Source organism: Heloderma suspectum, chromosome 1 (assembly GCF_057233095.1).
Source record: "Heloderma suspectum isolate Gila_16-S chromosome 1, 16-S_ref, whole genome shotgun sequence".
NCBI lineage: Eukaryota > Metazoa > Chordata > Lepidosauria > Squamata > Helodermatidae > Heloderma > Heloderma suspectum.
In genome coordinates this window covers 391,632,254-391,652,343 of record NC_139458.1, presented here as the reverse complement: position 1 = coordinate 391,652,343, position 20,090 = coordinate 391,632,254, and the positions used below count along the sequence as shown (strand labels likewise).

The 20,090-nt window shown below is 39.7% G+C and overlaps 1 protein-coding gene across 2 annotated transcripts in view; it reads right to left on the bottom strand.

Moving 5' to 3' along the window:
- Positions 1-20,090, bottom strand: part of CDC42BPA (CDC42 binding protein kinase alpha) — a 275,648-nt gene that overhangs the window by 119,682 nt on the left and 135,876 nt on the right. For both annotated transcript variants that reach the window (XM_084828634.1, XM_084828633.1), the window contains exons 6-7: positions 7,156-7,249; positions 4,191-4,391 (exon numbers count right to left, since the gene is read on the bottom strand). In XM_084828634.1, the coding sequence (XP_084684760.1) occupies positions 4,191-4,391; positions 7,156-7,249 (295 nt within the window). The remainder of the gene's footprint in view (positions 1-4,190; positions 4,392-7,155; positions 7,250-20,090) is intronic.

Genomic DNA, 20,090 nt, shown 5'->3' with positions numbered 1-20,090 from the left:
TGATCTTCGTTTTTTTAATGTTGAGTTTCAAACCAGCTTTTGCACTCTCCTCTTTCACCCTCAACAAGAGGCTCTTGAGATCCTCTTCGCTTTCTGCCATTAGGGGGGTATCGTCTGCATATCGGAGGTTGTTGATAATTCTCCCGGCAATCTTAATTCCGACCTCTGATTCATCCAACCCGGCATTTCTCATGATGTACTCTGCATATAAGTTAAATAAGCAGGGTGACAATATGCAGCCTTGTCGTACTCCTTTCCCAATTTTGAACCACTCGGTTGTTCCGTGTCTGGTTCTTACTGTTGCTTCTTGACCCTCGTACAGGTTTCTCAGGAGACAGGTAAGGTGGTCTGGTACTCCCATCACTTTAAGAATTTGCCACAGTTTGTTGTGATCCACACAATCAAAGGCTTTAGCGTAGTCAATGAAGCAGAAATAGACGTTTTTCTGGAATTCTCTTGCTTTCTCCATGATGCAGCGAATGTTGGCGATTTGATCTCTAGTTCCTCTGCCTCTTCTAAACCCAGCTTGTACTTCCGGTAGTTCTCGGTTCACATACTGCTGAAGCCTAGCTTGTAGGATTTTGAGCATCACCTTGCTGGCATGTGAAATGAGCACAATTGTGCGGTAGTTTGAACACTCTTTGACGTTGCCCTTCTTTGGAATTGGAATGTAAACTGACCTTTTCCAGTCTTGTGGCCACTGTTGAGTGTTCCAGATTTGTTGGCATATTGAATGCAGCACTTTAACAGCATCATCTTTTAGGATTTTAAATAGCTCGGCTGGAATACTGTCATCTCCGCTAGCTTTGTTGTTACTAATGCTTCCTAAGGCCCACTTGACTTCACTCTCGAGGATGTCCGGCTCAAGTTCAGTGACCGCACTATCATGGCTATCAGGGACATTCAGATCTTTCCTGTATAGTTCTTCTGTGTATTCTTGCCACCTCTTCTTAAGCTCATCTGCTTCTGTTAGGTCCCTGCCTTCTTTGTCCTTTATCATGCCCGTCTTTGCACAAAACGTTCCCTTGAGATCTCCAATTTTCTTGAAGAGATCTCTAGTCTTTCCCATTCTGTTGTTTTCCTCGATTTCTTTGCATTGTTCATTTAAGAAGGCCTTCTTGTTTCTCCTTGCTATTCTCTGGAACTCTGCATTCAGTTGGGTATATCTTCCCCTTTCTCCCTTGCTTTTCGCTTCCCTTCTTTCGTGAGCTACTTGTAAAGCCTCATCAGACAGCCACTTTGCTTTCTTGCATTTCTTTTTCTTTGGGATGGATTTCGTTGCTGCCTCCTGAACAATGTTACGGACCTCCGTCCATAGTTCCTCAGGCACTCTGTCTATCAGGTCTAATCCCTGAAATCTATTCCTCACCTCCACTGTATATTCATCAGGGATATGATTTAGGTCATACCTGAACGGTTTAGTGGTTTTCCCGACGTTCTTCAATTTAAGCCGAAATTTTGCAAGAAGCAGCTCATGATCTGAGCCACAGTCAGCTCCAGGTCTTGTTTTTACTGACTGTATAGAGCTTCTCCATCTTTGGCTGCAAAGGACATAATCAATCTGATTTCGATATTGACCATCTGGTGATGTCCATGTGTAGAGTCGCCTCTTGTGCTGTTGGAAAAGAGTGTTTGCTATGATCAGCATGTTCTCTTGGCAAAACTCTATTAGCTTTTGTCCTGCTTCATTTTGTACACCAAGGCCATGCCTGCCTGTTATCCCGGTGATTTCTTGACTTCCTACTTTAGCATTCCAATCCCCTATGATGAAGAGGACATCTTTTTTTGGTGTTAGTTCTAGAAGGTGTTGTAGGTCTTCATAGAACCGATCAACCTCAGCTTCTTTGGCCTCAGTGGTTGGGGCATAGACTTGAATTACTGTGATGTTGAATGGTTTGCCTTGGATTCGTACTGAGATCATTCTATCATTTTTAAGATTGTACCCCAGTACTGCTTTTCCCACCCTTTTGTTGACTATGAGTGCTACTCCATTTCTTCTAAGGGATTCTTGCCCACAATAGTAGATATGATGGTCACCTGAATTAAATTCGCCCATGCCTGTCCATTTGAGTTCGCTGATTCCCAAGATGTCGATGTTCAATCTTGCCATCTCATGTTTGACCACCTCCAGCTTACCTTGATTCATTGATCTGACATTCCAGGTTCCTAAACAATATTGTTCTTTACAGCATCGGATTTTCTTTTCACCGCCAGACACATCCACAGCTGAGTGTCCTTTCGCCTTTGGCCCAGCCGCTTCACTCTTTCTGGCGCTACTTGGAAATACCCTCTGCTCTTCCCCAGTAGCATATTGGACACCTTCCGACCTGAGGGGCTCATCTTCCGGCGTCATATCTTTTAGCCTTGTGATACGTTCCATGGGGTTTTCTTGGCAAGAATACTGGAGTGGGTTGCCATTTCCTTCTCCAGTGGACCACATTTTGTCAGAACTCTCTGCCATGACCTGTCCGTCTTGGGTGGCCCTGCACGGCATAGCTTATGGCTTCACTGAGTTACGCAAGCCCCTTCGCCACAACAAGGCAGTGATCCATGAAGGGGGGGCGGAATAGACCGATCACCAAATCTGTCCCAGTCACGTATTGGTGATAGCTGAATTTGAGGAGGTGAGACGTGGGGAGCTATCAGTGGTGACATTTCTCTAATTTCACCTTCTGATATCGATGCCATATGTAGCAGCTCAGGCAACGATACCGAGGGTGCTCCCAGTACCGACAACAAAATTGATGGAACTCTTGGTACTGGAGAGTCCAAGAGTGGCGGAGGCGGTGGGATTGAAGTTTGGCATTGCTCCGCTGTCTGAGAAGGAGAAAGCCCCATGTCGTGGTCTTTCCTTTCCTTTTCTTAGGAACCTCAACCAACAATTTAGGTGCCCTTGGCACCTTCACTTTATTAGTTTCTTTGCTGTAGACACTGTTAAGGATCTGCCTGGAGTGGGCAGATCAGTTCAACTCGTGGTTAAGAGTTGAAGACGTGGCCCACTCCACAGATGAAGACTGAATTGTCTCTGCCATTGCCTGGGGTTGAGAGACAGAAGTCACTGAGTGCACTGAGTCAATGGCTTCCAAATCCTTCTTCCACAGGATCACTTTTAAGTGGTCCACTCAGTGACATTTAGTTTGTTTGGTGAAATTCATACAATGCTGGCAGGTCTCCACCACATGAGACTCTCCCAGGCAAAACAAACACCACACTGAATGCACTTCTGAAAAGGGGCCTTAATGGCCATGTGTTTCCAAACAGCGATCAACGATCGTGAAAAACACACAAAGAACAACTACTTTATTTTTTATTTAGTTTAGAAAGAAGACAAAAGAAGGAGAAAGAAGAAAAAAAAGGAAGAAGAAAGCTCTTAACTACCCTCAGCAAAAGCAGAAAAAACAGAGAAGTCCCAATGAGGCATCCTTTCAATAAGGAAGTCGAAAGAGAACTGAGGGAACGGGCAGGAACCTGCTGTGATATACACAGTGGACAGTGGGGGAGGGTTCCCGCCAAAAATGTTTTCCTCAGCTAGAGAATGTTCCCAAATGAGGCTCCACGCATATGCAGAGCCCCTTATATGTGATGCACAGAGACCACAAAGAAGAACATATGATTTATTAACTATCAGTGAAGTTAAAACTGTATATATGCAAGGAGACTCAGCACAATCTTCTGTATATTTATTCCCACTGTGTTCAATGGGGCTTAGTCCCTAGTAAATATGTTCACGATTGCAGGCTCAGTAACTGGTTGGGCTTCTTAAAGGGGAAACAGTAAATTCAGAGGTCCAATCCCACTGCAGTTCTTTTTTAGTTAAATATATAATTTAGTCAACCAATCATACAACTACTCCATTAATTCTATCCAATCACTTTCAAATTTGGTAACATAGCTTAAGATATAATTGTATGCGGTGGTTAAGTGGCTTGCATCATGTCCAAGCTACAAGTATTTGATTATTTTATCCAGAAGAACAGCATATTATTGTAAAATGTAGCATTAAAACCTGATACTCTACGTAAGGATAGCACTCAATAATATTGAAGCTGTTAAAAGCGACATCCACAGTTAATTAAAGCTAACATTTTCTATCAGTGAAATGATTAATGTAATAACTTGAGAACAATAAGCACTGAGCAGAAGAATTGTAGATTCTCTGGGAGTTGTCAATGGTTCACACGCACACTCACTTTGTGGTTCATTATCTTTCCATAGGTCTCTACCAGGGACTCTGCATAAAAAGGTGTTTCTCCATAAAGCATTTCATACATGCAAACACCGAGGGACCACCAGTCACATTCAGGACCATACTTCCCTTTCCCATCTTCCATGGCTTGCAGGATCTCTGGGGAGATATAGTCTGGTGTTCCAACTGCTACGGAAGATTGAACCTGAAAGGATTATCATTTCCATCACTAAACATGATCTATAATATTACATACATTCTGCATGTAAATGTGAACATATATATATTAATTTCAAGTAATGAGTAGATGGAGCTAAAGGAGAAGGCTTTTCAGCAGGCCATGTTACACTGGCAGGCAGCTCAGGTCTCAACCCTCCACCCCACCCTTTCTTTTCCCACTAGCAGATTATTTATTAGTACTATGTAATAAAAAAAATGTTACTGCTGGCCAAAAGAAAAATCCCCATCCCACAAAAAAGAAGTTAAAATCCAGATTACCATAAAACATTATAAGACCAACTTAAAGGTCACAAAATACTGTGCAAGCTTTCATGTTCTTCTGAAGAACTCTGATGAAGAGTTCTGAAGAACTCAGAAGCCTGCACTGTATTTTGTGACCTTTGAGTTGGCTTAATAAAGATATTACAGTAATATGGATTTTAGCATTTGCTTTTGGAGGGTATATTTACTTATTTGTTGCATTTATATCCAGCTTTTCCTCCAAGGAGCCCAAGGCGGTGTACATGATCCTGCTCTTCTCTGTTTTATCCTCACAAAACCCTGTGAGATAAGTTAGGATGAGAGTCAATGACTAGCCCAAATTACGCAGTGAGCTTCAAGGCCAACTGGGGATTAGAACCCGGGTTTCCCGAATCCCAGTCCAACTAGATAACACAACACTGTTACCTAGTTTCCAGTCCTTGAAGTGAAGGGAGGTTCCATATTTCTACACAGCTTTGTATTTCTTCCCAACAGTGTCTGACACTGGAAGAGCTTTGCATACAAGTAAACATTTTATAGTTACTGATGTGCAGCATTTTTGCAGTATTTAATTTTTCCAAAAGTAATTAAAATATTTTGGCAAAGCTTTTTGGTAATAGAAAGCAAAGAAGTAAGTGATATATGGAGTTGGGGGGGCAGTGGAAAAAGGGCATTTCATACTGTTTTAGGATATGTAGGCACACACAGTTGCACAGTGTACACTGAGTAGTGAGAACCATGTATTAATAGGTATTATTTATAGTACTTTGAGATCTGTGTGACAGTCTGGGATTTGTGACATCAACTGGGATACACCAATTCCCCTTCTTGCTTTTTTAACTGCATGACACAAAGTTTGGGGTGTCATCCACTTTCATGAGAGCATATAAAAGGAGGGTCCCAGCATACCACAGTATCAAGGCCATGCCCTTTGTTTCTCAAGAACCAATGCCATAATAAGTCATTTCAGCTAGGTATGATTTTTGTAAATTGAATTATTGCCAGATGGTACCAGCATATACTATCACAGCTTTGAACATTGCTGCAGCAGTGCTCTGGAACTCACCATCTATCATCCAATGGGTAGCTACTCTATACCTGCATGTCTGCTCAGAATGCAAAGAGAGGTGCAGTTAATGGGTGGTGGTGGTGGTGGTTAAAATCCATCATCCCATTCCCTGCTCCAAACTTGCTTTAAATGGGAGCAGTATGGCTTGAAACCTATACAGAAAACCCTGTCTCCTGATCACAATCCATAGTTGTTTCTCCTGCTCTTGGCATATCAGTATCAGTGTCACAGCTGATATGTCAGTTCTGATTCGGTTTCAAATACAGGAAGACCACAGGCCTCCTTTGTCACCTTATTGTATGTAGTAGCATTGGAAAGGCCAGGTTGACCCTTTACACCTGGCTTGAGTCAATGGATAAGCCAGGTGACACTGAGGAATTGCTCTCTCCTAGCCTCAGGGCTCCTGTGATCCATGAATCTTCCCTCTATTCACCTACTGTAATATATATTTTCCTAGTCCACACTAAAAAAATCCACATTCTATCACCAGGAACCCAAGGGTACTATCCAAAATGGGCCTTGTGAGGGCGGCCCTTACTACCGGCAGCCGCAGTGTAGTGCTTCCAGGGGCAAGTGCTGAAACTAGCAGAAATGCTCATTTCTGGAAGGGGCAGGTCGAGCCTCTTCTGGAAATGAGCATTTCTGCTCATTTCAGTGCTTGCCCCCGGAAGCGCTAATCATGACCGCCAGTGGTAGGGCTGTACATGCACTGGCAACCCTGGGCCGCCTGCGCAAGGCCCACATTGGCTACTACCCCAAGTTCCATAGTAGTATACATTACAAAGATAGCACAATTAATTAAGCACAACTGTCAACATGTATTATTTATTCCAACTGAAGTTTTGAATAATTACAAACTTTTTGCTAAAGAATAGGACAGTCACAGGAGAGAAGCATTATTTATTATTATTTATTATATTTATATCCCACCTTTTTTCCTCCTTAAGGAACTCAAGGCAGTACATAATCCTCCTCCTCCTCCTCCATGTTATCCTGACAACAACAACCCTGTGAGGTGGGTTGGGCTGGCCTAAAGTCATCCAGTGAACTTCCATGGCCGAGTGGGGACTAGAACCCAGAACTCCCAACTCCCAGTCCAACACTCTAGCCACTAAACCACACTGCTAATGAGATACATGAAACGAGATGTATGAAACCTTAATGGGGCAATTATTGTATAATGTGCATAATGTGATATCTAGGGAGGGAACAGAGTAGGTTGCAAAGTGAAAGAATCTTATCACTTACCCACTCAGAACAGTTAAAATAGGTCTCTTTTATGCTATCAACATACTTACTAAAATTAGAATTTTACAGCCAGGAATATGTTTTTTATTATCAGAAATACAAATTGTAGTGGCAAACAAAGGACAGAAAGATTGCTGAAGCTATATTTTAGTTGTATTTTTTTCTAATTTACCGTTCCATCTTCCATCAGTTTCAGACAAGAACCAAAATCTGCTAACCGAATATGTCCATTCATATCCATCAGGATGTTGTCTGGCTTGATGTCCCTGCAAAAGAGATAAAACTGGGTAATTCTTGTGGTATGGGGGGGCAGGTGCAATAAAACATTTTGCATTACAAATAGTTTCAATATTATTTTGGGGACACCCAAGATTAAAATGTATGTCTCTAAAGCAGGGCTGTCATCTGGTTAAAAAAATCTTAGTCAATTAATCATATGAGCTTTTATCAATTAATTCATCAATTTAGGTCTACCTATATGTTTAGCTTGCAGTCCCAGGTCTACAGTACTGTGGCTGGTCTCTAAAAATCAAAACCAACTTTTTATTTACTACTGTTAATAACAATAATTGTTAAAGGTATGTCTTAAGCAGAATCCCTATTTCAGACCTAGTATGATACTGATATCTTTCGAATATCTCCCAGGTTTTACAAGAACTCTGATATCAAAAAAATGTTTTCCAAGGCTAACAAACTAAGCTATTTGCATTACTTGCTTTCATATACTACTAATGAAATTATCAATTTTGAAAACAGAAACACACCTCAGTACTTTCATATACATACTGCTGATATTTTCAGCATCAATAATTAAATACCACAATCCAGGCGTGAGACACGCTCTCTCTCTCTCTCTCTCTCTCTCTCTCACACACACACACACACACACACACAGCATCATCATATATACTAACACCCTTCTATAGACACAGCAGTACTATCTATGCACAAGATGGCAGTATCAGAAGGTTTTGGGAAATCCCAAGGTTTGCAGAAGTACAAAAAAATGTTTAAGACCCCTAAACGTCTCAATAAGGACTGAGCAGGCTCAGTGGCCATGCAGTGCTGGCTGACTGTTGGAGCAGGGGCAATGTAAAATCAGGTCGGCAGAGGAATGGAGTATCCAGTAGGAGGGCATGGCTGGTGGGCTGACATCTTGAGTAGGAGTACTCCACACAACAGCATTTTGTTACAGATCCCATTGTCAATTACCATTTCCCACTACAATGTATATGGAACAGAGACATTGCCATTTTCTGCCAACTTCAGTCTTACCTTAAGCTCAGTGAGCCAGAGCTACAAATAAACTCAGCCTGGAAATAACAGAAACATTTACTGCAATGTCCCTAGTCACCAGCTAGTCCTATGTAATCTCAATTAAAACACATGTTGCTTGATTCTAGCATGAGAAAATAGGTGTTTTATTATGCTTCCTGAGTATGTCCATTATTGCCACCTGCTTCTGCATCCCAACAAGCATAAATTAATCTCTGACACTGAAGGTTTAAAAGGCTATTATCATATCTCTAAGATCAAGGGAAAGCTTGTCAGAACCACTGGGACATTTTCCACTGGCTACAATTATCTTTAATTCACACCCTTTAGATCCCTGGCCTTTCAAATTTAGTAAACAGTCTCTGATTCTTATACGTGAAACTCATGAACTGTACAGTTTGGTATGATTTTTTGTTTTTAAATACAATTTGTTCCTAAAAAAAGTATCTCTCTTAAAACTAAATTCGCATGTCCGGACTTCACTCTGAAAATACCAAAGTATCTGCTTTATGGTATCTGGCTTTCCTTCTGAATTTTAAATGCTAATAAAGCAAGCAATAACACACAACGGGATATACATTCACCAGCCAACATATGCATGCCTCGGGCATCCTCAGTTACTCGTGTTTATTCATAAAAACACACAGAGCCTGCAAATTTTGGCCAGGGAAAGCATGCCTTGTCATGTTTCACTGCACTTACAAAATAGACTCTTGAAAGTAGTCTCTTGGTTTAATATACAAAAGGAAAAAGGAGGGAAGTGTGAAGGTTTATAAGAACCAGATTCTATAATTCTAGATCCCTTCATTTACTCCTGCTTCGTGTGGCGCAGAGTGGTAGGCGGCAGTGTTGCAACCGAAACTCTCCCCACGACCTGAGTTCGATCCCAGCAGAAGCTGGGTCCCAGGTAGCCAGCTCAGGTCGATTCAGCCTTCCATCCTTCCGAGGTCAGTAAAATGAGTACCCAGCTTGCTGGGGGAAAGGTAGTCACGACTGGGGAAGGCAATGGCAAACCACCCCGCTATAGTCTGCCATGAAAACGCCAGCGCAAGCGGTGTCCCTCTAGGAGTCAGCAATGACTCGGTGCTTGCACAGGAGGAACCTTGCCTTCATTTACTCCTATTATACACATTTCCAGGCCACTGATAAACAATTCACAAGTTGTGAATGTGTAAATGTTCTACTTCAAATAATTCCTATCATCATTCTTTACACACAAACTGATTTAAAATCAGACTCAAAAAACAAGGCTGCAATCCTATGCAGTAGGACTTACTTCTGAGTAAGTCTCCTTAGGATTGCACTACAAGTAAGTCTCCTTAGGATTGCACTACAAGTCTAGTTTTAAATCAGTTTGTCCAGGAAGAATGATCATAAGAATTATCTGATGTAGATAATACACACAATCATGACTTTGGATTCCTTATAAGTAACCTGGAATATATGTGGAATAAAAGCGTGAATGTGTATGTAATCTACAGCTAGAGCAACACTCATATACAAACTGCCCCCTTACAAAAGGGGGAATTTGGTATTAGTTTACCCAATATCTAAATACATCACACACCATGAAATTCCTAATCTTCCAAAGAGCCAGTGCCCCATGTACCAGGCTGCTACACTTCCTTGGTTTCAGGACCTAACTCTCCCATCTGAACACAACATATTCCTCTTCAATCTTCTCCCCTGCCCTGAAGAAAGTGCTTCACTTGTCTTCCTCTACTGCACATATTGATCTGGTCCACATGATCAAAATAAGCCACCATGGCTTAATTAAATTGCAGCATGTACCAGTCATGTGTGGGATGCAATTTCCATCATCACCACCTGGGTGTGGCTTGTTGTGTCATCCGAATCCAGGTGGCATGGCTTGTTGGAGGGGGGAACAACCCTCCAATAACCCATGGGCTGTTATAGGGTTATTGGAGGACTGTTTTCCCTTCCAACAAGCCATACCAACTGGATTTGGACAACACAACAAGCCACACCTGGGCAGTGATTATGGAAATCATACCCAGCACACACTGCAATTTGATCATGCGAACTGGCCCATTAATTCCTTCTCAGAGCCTCCTGTTGCAATCAGGCTCATTTTAGGCCATCTCAGACATGACTTATATCTGCTTATTAAGCATTGCTAGGGGAAGAGAGGTGGTGTGAAGCACAGCTGGCATAGAGAGCCATAACTATACAGAAGCCAAATACTACTCTTGTTAAACAAGGCCAGCTACTGCGAAATACTTCGCTAGGCTCAAAGGTTTATAAAATCAGTCTTAATACTTTCTTCTCTCTGACCATTTTCAGAATAGCAGTGCCCAGCTCATAAAAAGGATCAAAACAATACATGTGAGCAGGTGATAGTTAAACCTATAACCACCACTTCAGAAAATGTAGGAATTAAGCAAAAATTATTTTACAAGTCAAATGGAATTTTTATCTTCCCAAGGAAATAAAGACCAAGTGGTTTTAAATTTATATCAACAGGAAAACACTATGACAACTGGAATGTTGGAACCCTACATACTAGAGACAATTTAATACCTTATCTTAGTTGTTTATAAGTGGGATGATGCTAAAATATGGTCACATTACATTTGCTTCTTTCAGACAACATTTGTGGGGATATGTGAGTACTTGGCATGATTATGCTAGGGCCCTAGAGGGCTGCTGTGGCTGATGCTGGCACCTGGTTTTTAAAAATTATTTTATTTATTTTTACATTCTCTAGGGCCAGGTGCTGAAAGGAGAAGTGCCAGATTGGGCAGCCATTTCCATTAATCCCAATAGCCCTGGACCCCATTCCTTATGTAGCGTGCTATATTGCGAATCAGAGGCAGTCTGGGGAAATGGAGGTGGCAGTGGCTGGAGCTGCCCAGTCTGGTGCTAAGAAGCATACCAAGCAGTTAGAACGTCTACTTCTTCCAGCACCACCACCAGGTATGCTTGTGGACGGGGGGGAGGGGGGGGGAGAGGCACCAGGGAGAGGGTAGAGGGTAACACCAGCATTACTCCTGGTATAAGGAGAAGGATCAAATCACAGCAGAAGGCTCTGCCTCCCAACCTACACACATTTGTCTGAAGGTCTAGATCCTATGCACATAACAAGTTTACATGCTACAGTACTAAAACACGGTCACATTATACTCACAAACGTCATCTGAAAGAGGTTAGTGTAACCATGTTTTAGTATCATTACATGTACACTTCTATGGGCACAGGATCTCTTTACATCTTCAAATGACCATGTTTCCCCCTTGCACATGTTCATTATCTTCACAAATGTCATCTGAAAGAGGCTAAGAAAAATATGTGCTTGTGGGGGGAACTACTCTCGTTTGAAGGTCTGAAGAGATCCTATGAGCATACAAGTATACATGCATAGGAAACTCCCAGCACAAATTGGGAATCCCACTTTTTCAGGGTTCTCGATTGCACAGAGTGGTCCCTACACATGTACACTTGTAGGCAAACAAAAGTGTCTTCAAACTTTCAAATCAACATGTGTAGGTCAATGTGGAGCTTGCCAGTGTGATCCTTGCCCCTTCCCTTATGCATATTTATTAGGGATACTGAAAGAGGTACTCTGCCACCTCCCATCTTCATTTATGGCTATTCTAAATATCTCTTTCATTGTCCTCTTATCAGATAGGTTCATCTCTCTTTTGATAAGGTTTTTTTTTCTACTTCGAATCATTTTAAGTATGGATTGCCTGAGTTGGATGATATCCCAGTGTGGCCCCAGTGTCACACCTCCACTTCATTATTTGGGGCCTCTTTCAATATCCCTAAAAAATATGCACAACTCAGTTAATAAATATAGCTTATGTAAATTGTCAATACATAATTGAATGACAGCTTTGCAAATAGATTAAATTTCAATTACAAACCAGATTTTTCATCAGGTAGGACAATGCACAGCAAAATTCAACCATCACTTCAAACAAATTATTATTGATTAGGTCATGTGAAAATCATTACTGACCATAACGGGAGTGCTAAGAAAAGGATCTTTTTCATTAAAACTAAAATCCATTCTAAGGACACAGCTTGGATCTTAAGAACGCCAACAAAGCACCAAGGGAAATTAGCAAAAATGTTATAGCTGATCCAATTTGTAAAGCTCTAAGAGTAGACAATCCTACGGAAACTAGATAAGTAACCTTCAGCTGAAGCACGACAAATTGGAACAATTACAGAAGAGTATTCCAGAGCTCTGGAGGTTAACATGCCATTCATTAATCAAGGCTAATCCTGATTTACAATATTTAATTATTTGCAGAGCTTCCGTTTCAATTTTCTGTTTCCACAAGATCATGATAGGATTATTTCAACAGGCTCCCAATCTAATTCCAATTACAGTAAATAAAATTATTTTGGCAATTTTTAGTTTCATTAGTAAGATGCAGTATCTATTTCCTTTCATTTGTTACAGAATATGTGGTCAGTACAATCACTCTACATAAAATCAAATTACTGCTCTTATCGAAACTTTGTTGTGATACTATTTTTAAGGATGTGGTCTGTAGTTTCCAGAAAAACTATTTATCAAATTGACACCAAAGACCAAAACACACTCACCACTCCAGACCCCTAAAACAGTTCCATTACTCCAGCTAGAGCTATACATGAGTAACAGGGGTATAGGCTGTGATCTATGGGTTCTTGTTCTATTCATTTCATTTATTTATTAATTAAAAGAATTTATAAGCCATGCTTCATCCCTATGGATCCCAGGGTATAGTGTTCAATAAGTATGACTATAAATAGTCATATAAATACAAAATAAAACAAAAAATACAATCATCAAAACAACTGAGAAACAGCCAATACTATGAAGACAAACAACCTTACCTAAAATGTCTGGGCAAAAAGAACAGTTCTGACTTGGTGTCAGAAGGACTGTAAAGCCTCACAAAAGCTATGATTGTTATGTTCATCTAATATAACTATAACCTATTTTTATTTATTTTATTATTTAAAACACTTGTATCCCGCCCTATATCATTAAGATCTCAGGGCGGCGTACAAATAAAATCAATTTAAACAGCCTAAAACAATACATAATTTAAACAGTTAAAAACCTATTAAATCATTAAACAAGCTAATACCAATTAAAATCTAAAATAATAAAACAGTGTGCTACTTTAGGGAATGCATTTAGCTCTTAAATGCTTTGGTAAAAAGTTGTGTTTTTACTTGGCACCGAAATAAAACCAATGTACGCACAAATCGGGCTTCCAATAGGAGGGCATTCCACAACTGATGTGCCACAGCAGAGAAAGCCCTCTCCCATGTCCCACCATAGCGTATGTCTCGCACTGGTGGGACACAGAGGAGGGCCCATTTTTCCGCTACCAATCCTCCAATGTGGCTTACAAAGTCAAAATAAAACTATTAACGCTAAAATCATATAAGACTACCTAAAATCAATTGACACACCACATTCAATTTAGCAAAACAACAGCAATAGGGAAGCAATAAAAGTATCTCACAAATGAGTCCAAAATCTACCAATAGGGACTTGCAGGATGACCCCACTCCCTAGCCTGAGTTGTCTTCAAATACAGGGGGTGAAGTATCAAATACAATCCTTACAATTGACCATATAAGCTACTCTGATACAGACAGACAGATGACAGCTCGGTATAATCATTGTAAACATCTGTGAAGCAACCAAAGGTTGCTTTTAAGCCAGTGGCGGGACATTTAACCCACTGTTATCAACCTTCAAGCCTAATAAGACTCTCCATCTGCACTCTAGCAAACATATTCTTTACTGTAAATTCAGTTTCCATTGACACTAAATGTCACAAGTCATGTCTATTACATTACTCTAAAGATGTGTTTTTCCTTCAAGAATGGAAAGAACATATTAAAATCCAACCATTTGTGATTTAATTTTCTGCATTCCAGCATAACAGTCATCTGTGCAGTGGCAGGCCTGACTGAGAAGGTGGAAGTATTCATGCATTTCAAAATGTGTACAGCTACCTAATATTATTCTTGATTCAGCTACCCTGCATGTTGTCTTTCAAGCTAAGCTTTGCATTCCACAAAGGAATTTTTACACCAGTAACATGCTACAGAGAACTCACCCATTTGATTCAGAAATTTAAAGGATTTCAACTTACAGTTTCCATGCTGCAGTGCAGATTTTAAAAAGCTAGTTGTAAGAATCCTAGGTTCTACAATCTCCCTCATATCTTAAGGATGTTTAAGAAGAAACATATAGATGAATTTGTACTTATTTCTTAACATGGAGGAAATAATATGACAGGTAGTTCTAATGACACAGGATAGGGATGAGCAATGCAACATTGGCAGGATGTAGGCAACTGCCTGTCAAGGCAACTGCCTCTTCATTCGCTAACCCTAAACTGTTATCATCACATAATGAATCCCACTCATTGGCCAGTCATCTAGAAGAAAGGCAAGAAAACCTTTTCTGGGACAGCCCTTATAAACTTCAGGGCCTACACTGACCTAGTTTGCATGACATGACACAGCTTGTCTGGGGCTATTTAACCCATGTTGAGACATAGTGCCCGCAGGAGCCAATCTGCAAATCCAACCCCTGCTTGGGATATTGTCATGTTGTGCGAACACAGCAAGCGTGGGTTATGCAAGGGTTTAACCCTCACATAACTCATGATTGCTGGATTCGCAGAACATGACAACTCCTGAACGGAGTGGTTGGATATGCAAAATGGCAGCTGCACATGCCCTGCAGCCTCACCATGGGTTAAATAACCCACAGTAGGCTGTTGCATCATGCGAACTGGCCCACAGTCTACCCTTGACCTAAAAAACTGACAAACAAAATCTGTTTTATAAATATTACAGAAAAATGAATTAAGGCAATTTAATTAATAACATTATTTATTTCACTCTGAACATAATTGCAAGATAAAACCTGGTGGTGGCCAGAAAAAGAAAACAGAAAGAAAGACAAATAGAAAGACAGAAGAATGTACTATGAAGGTAGGTTGGTAAGTCGGCTATGGTTAGTATTCAAACCTAGTTATTGAAAATATAAGTAGATCATTTGTTAATCACTGCCACAAGTCTGCTGCATGGTCTAAAGATTAAATAATTGAAGTCTGCTAAGCAAGGCTAATTCATGTGAGAGCTTTTAGAGCTGTGTGGTAGTAGGAGTTGCTGGCTGGTAAAGGAGTAGAAAAAATCATCTCTTTAAGAATGTCACATCCATCTGTGGGTACCATCTGTCAAAGGAATCCTGAAAGGAGAAGCTACAGAGAAGTCCAAAATATGTTCAGCTGTTACAATGTAAATTGCTACCTGATACTGAAACCTCAGTACTGTATATTTGTTTTTAGAAAGATGTTCACCTCTTTTACTTCATACTAAATATAGACTAGATACCTTTTGCACTATTTTATATTGGTACATCTAGCAAAGCTTCTTCTGCTCACAACTGACAACTGAAGAACACTGGCACAGAGACTAAACAATAGTTGGACTAATTCCTACCATCTTACTTCAGATTGTAGGGATACAGAATAGTACAGTTACATCAAAACAACTATGGATTAAGAAACGCTAGTTATTTTTGTGATCATACAGTTTTAAACATCCCTTAAACATTCTATCCTTTCCCTAGTACTTGAGGCTGCCAGAATCTGCACCTCTTGAAAGGGGGTGGGGTGGGGAAGGAAACATGTGGTTGAGAAATTTGAAGGAGATGAATAAGGGTGACTTGGGCAGCAATCCTTTACGCACTTACATCGGAGTAAGTCCTATTGAAGTCAATGAGACATACTTCCAAGTAAATATGTATAGGATTGGGCTGCCTAATCCAATTAATAAAGAGATGGAAATAAACACTAGTTGTATAATCACCAAGTTGAATAATACGTCAGTTGTAAAACAAGTCAAGTGATCACCCAGTTTTTAAAAACCAAGTTCAATTTATTTTGTATGGGCTGTAATTTAAAACTGTGTTGAATTTTAAGTTAAGAAATTACTTGTTTATACATTGGAGAGAGGAAATCTGCTGCAATTTTGGACTGGTGGAACAGAATACTCAACACGAAGATGCCCATGCAAAATAAACAAAATGGAAGATTTAATGCATTATGAATGGAAATGCCCACTGTGTCTAGAGGAAAATTGTTTTAGTTTATATGCTGACACCCAGCTCTATTTCTTCTTGTTATCTGTGTCAGGAGAGAGTATGCAGGTGCTGAACCAGTGTCTGGATTGAGTAATAGGCTTGATGAGGGCTGATAAACTGAAGTTGAATCCCAACAATATGGAGGCCCATGTCCAGGAACTGGGTATGCAGCCTGTTCTAGATAGCATCACACTCCCCTTGAAGGAGAAGGTACATAGCTTGGCATTACTCCTGTATCCAGTTTTGTCACTGGAACCCCAGATGGCCTCGGAGGCTCGGAATGCCATTTAGCAGCTTGGGCTGGCTCACCAGCTACAACCATTCGTTGATAGGGATAGTCTGGCTATCATGCTCCATGTTCTGGTAACCTCCCAACTGGGCTACTATAATGCATTGGATGCGGGGCTGCCCTTGAAGATGACCTCGAAACTTCAACTAGTGCAGAATGCAGCTGCTACTTCTGGATCCAATTCAAGGTGCTGGTGTTTACCTTTAAAAGCATAATAGCTTGGGACACAAATACCCAAAGGAATGTCTCTTTCTTTACCAGCCTGACCAAGTCTTAAGATCTGCAGTGGAGGCTCTTCTCAAAGTATCTTCTATTTGTTATGTGAGAACTAGGGAAAGAGCCTTCTCTGTTATTGCACACTGTTTGTGAAACACTCTCTCCATAGAGGACCTTGCAATCATTTTGGAACCAGGTCAAAACTTTTCTGTTTGCCCTAGCATTTTAAATTGGACAGTCTGTCCTATTGTCAGGCTTGATTTGATTTAAATCAAACTGATTTAAATCGCTTCTCTGAAGGACTCGGTTTTAACCATTTAAATCAAAGTTTCAATCACTAGTGAAGAAGTTAATTAATCTCATTTTTAGTAGAAGTACATTATTGTTTCATATAACCTTAATACAACCTTAATATAACCTTAATACTTATTCAGAGATGTAGGTTTCTACAGAAGGTAGGTACACATTAAGTAATTATTCTGAATTGTTTTCAGATTAATTTTAATTAAAAAATGGGATGATAACTTGGTCGTTTTAGTACTAAAATGGAATGAACTTGTGAAGTCATTCAGGAGATGAACCAGCTCCAAATGTTAAATTAATCATAATTTTTTTCATGATGTGCTGGAATCACCACCACCAAATAGAATCACCACCACCAAATATTTTTACATAAGTCTTCCCCACTATGGTGTGATGTACTGATCTTGGAAGCTAAGCAGGGTCAGCCCTGGTTAGTACTTAGATGGGAGACTGCCTGGGAATCAGGCTTCCTGCCCTGAGCAGGGGGTTGGACTCGATGGTCATGTAGGCCCCTTCCAGCCCTATGATTCTATGAAACAGGATTTTGAACTGTACTAATGAGATTGTTTATTCATCTGGTTAGTTTTCTTCTTTAACAAACAACATCATCAAAATATGTACATGGATTTTTATGGAGGTTATATGCCCCAGAAGTTTACTCAGGAGTTAGGACTGCATGAATATGTTCTGTTCACTTTTGGCTTCACTTTCTATTCCCCCCCCGCTTGCTTTTATATCCAGACTCCTCCACCTTGTTCAGAACTACTCCATCTCCCCAAATTCTCTATACATTGACTTTTTCTATCTTTGTACTTAAGAGGCAAGGCCTTGAGAGAGCGAGACAGAGAGCATGCATTCTGTATACCACCTGCAGTTCAGAATAGGACTGATCAGGTTTTCTCCCATCTCCAGAAACTGCTGTTAACATATTCACAGAATATAATTAGAAGTTGTATAATTAGTATTCATGATGATATCTTTGACCTAGACTCTTTTTTTACTAATTGTGTTAAGAAAATTTCAAAATCTGATTTAAATTTTAAAAATCCGATTTAAATTAAAGAAAAATCTTTTATTATTATTATTATTATTATTTTTTAAAATCATCGATTTTTATCAATCCTGCCTATGGTTTTTTACTGCCTTTTAATGCAGTTTTATGATTGTATTTTCCTGTTTTTATAGCATGCAAGGCTGTATGACCATTTTTATTATATTTATTCTCATCCTGATATCCCTCTGATGAAGGGTGGTTTAGAAATGTCGTAATAAACAAACAATTAGAAGTTATTTGAAAAGGAAAAATAGTTCTCACTGCTAAACTGTGATTCATTATTATTGCTATATTCATAATAATGAATCACAGGGGATGTGATTGGTCAGGGCAGGATTTACTCTCTCAGGGCCCAGTTTGAGCACAGAATTATGCCTTTTTTGTTGGTGCATCACATTACTGACTCATGCTCAGCTTATGATCAGCTACAATTCTGAGATCCTTTTCACATATACTACTGTCAAGCCAGGTATCCCCCATCATTTCCTTGTGCATTTTTTTTGTCTAAATGAAGAACTTGGCATTTATCTGGTGATTTTCAGTTTAGAAGTTTCAGCACAGTTTTCCATTTTATCAAGGTCATTTTGAATTTTATTCCTGCTTTCTGTAGTATTAGCTATCCCGCACAGTTTTGTGTCATGTGCAAATCCCCACCCCACCCCTTCATCTAAATCAGTGATAAAAATGTTGAAGAGTATTGGGCCTAGGACAGAGCCCTGCAGCATCCACTCAAAACTTCCCTCCACTTTGATAAGGAACCACTTATAAGCACTCTTTGAGTACAGCTTTCCAACCAGTTGTGGATCTATTTGATGGTATTATAATCTAGCCCATGCTTAACAAGTTTGCAAAACTAAAATATCATGGGGAATGCTTTGCTGAAATCAAGATAAATTATGTTCACAGCATTCCCACCATCTACTAAGCTGTTACCTGATCAAAATAAGAGATAAGATTACTCTGGCAGGATTTGTTCTTGACAAATCCTTGCTGCCTTCTACTAATCTGTTTAGATGTGGAGCAGTATACAAATGTTGTAAATAAATAATCACTGCATTGTTATCAACATGGTTACAAATTGACTCCTTATTCTAGTATCTTCCCTGATATCAAAGTCAGAATGATTTGTCTATACTTTCTTAGATCATACTTTCTCCCCTCTTTGAAGAATGGAACACCATCTCCAGTCCTGTGGCACCTCACCCACTCTCTAAGATTTGTCTAACATGATAGACAGGGGTTCTCAAAGTACATCATCAAGTTTCTTTAGTACCCTAGAATGTAAATCAGCTGACCCTAAAGACTAGAACTCATTTAAGGTAGCTAGGTTTTTCCTGACCAACTACTCATTCATTCATTCATTCATTCATTCCATTTTTTGGTCTTTATTTAATCATATAAAATAAAATTTAAAAATTAACATAAAGGCAATACATGTGTATAGATCTTTCAACAACAAAAAATCAGACCAGGGAAAACAATGAATACGGATGAACATTATCTCTAAATGTATCATTCCAAAACAAGACAAAGACACTTCATCTTTCATTAAACCCATCCTCAAATATTTGTTCTTCTCTAGCCTTTTCATAATAATTTCTGTACCACACAATAGCCAAAGTTCTTTGGACAGTTCACAGCATGATAAAACATAACACAAAACCCTTAACATTCAATAATTTAATACAGTTTAAAAACAAGTTATAAACAATGAACAATAAAACTACCAGGACCTGATAAAAAACTAGAATACCTCATCATATCCTGCCAAATGCCTGGAAGTAGCAGAAAGTCTTAACCTGGTGCTGAAAAGATGACAATATTGGCACCAAATGG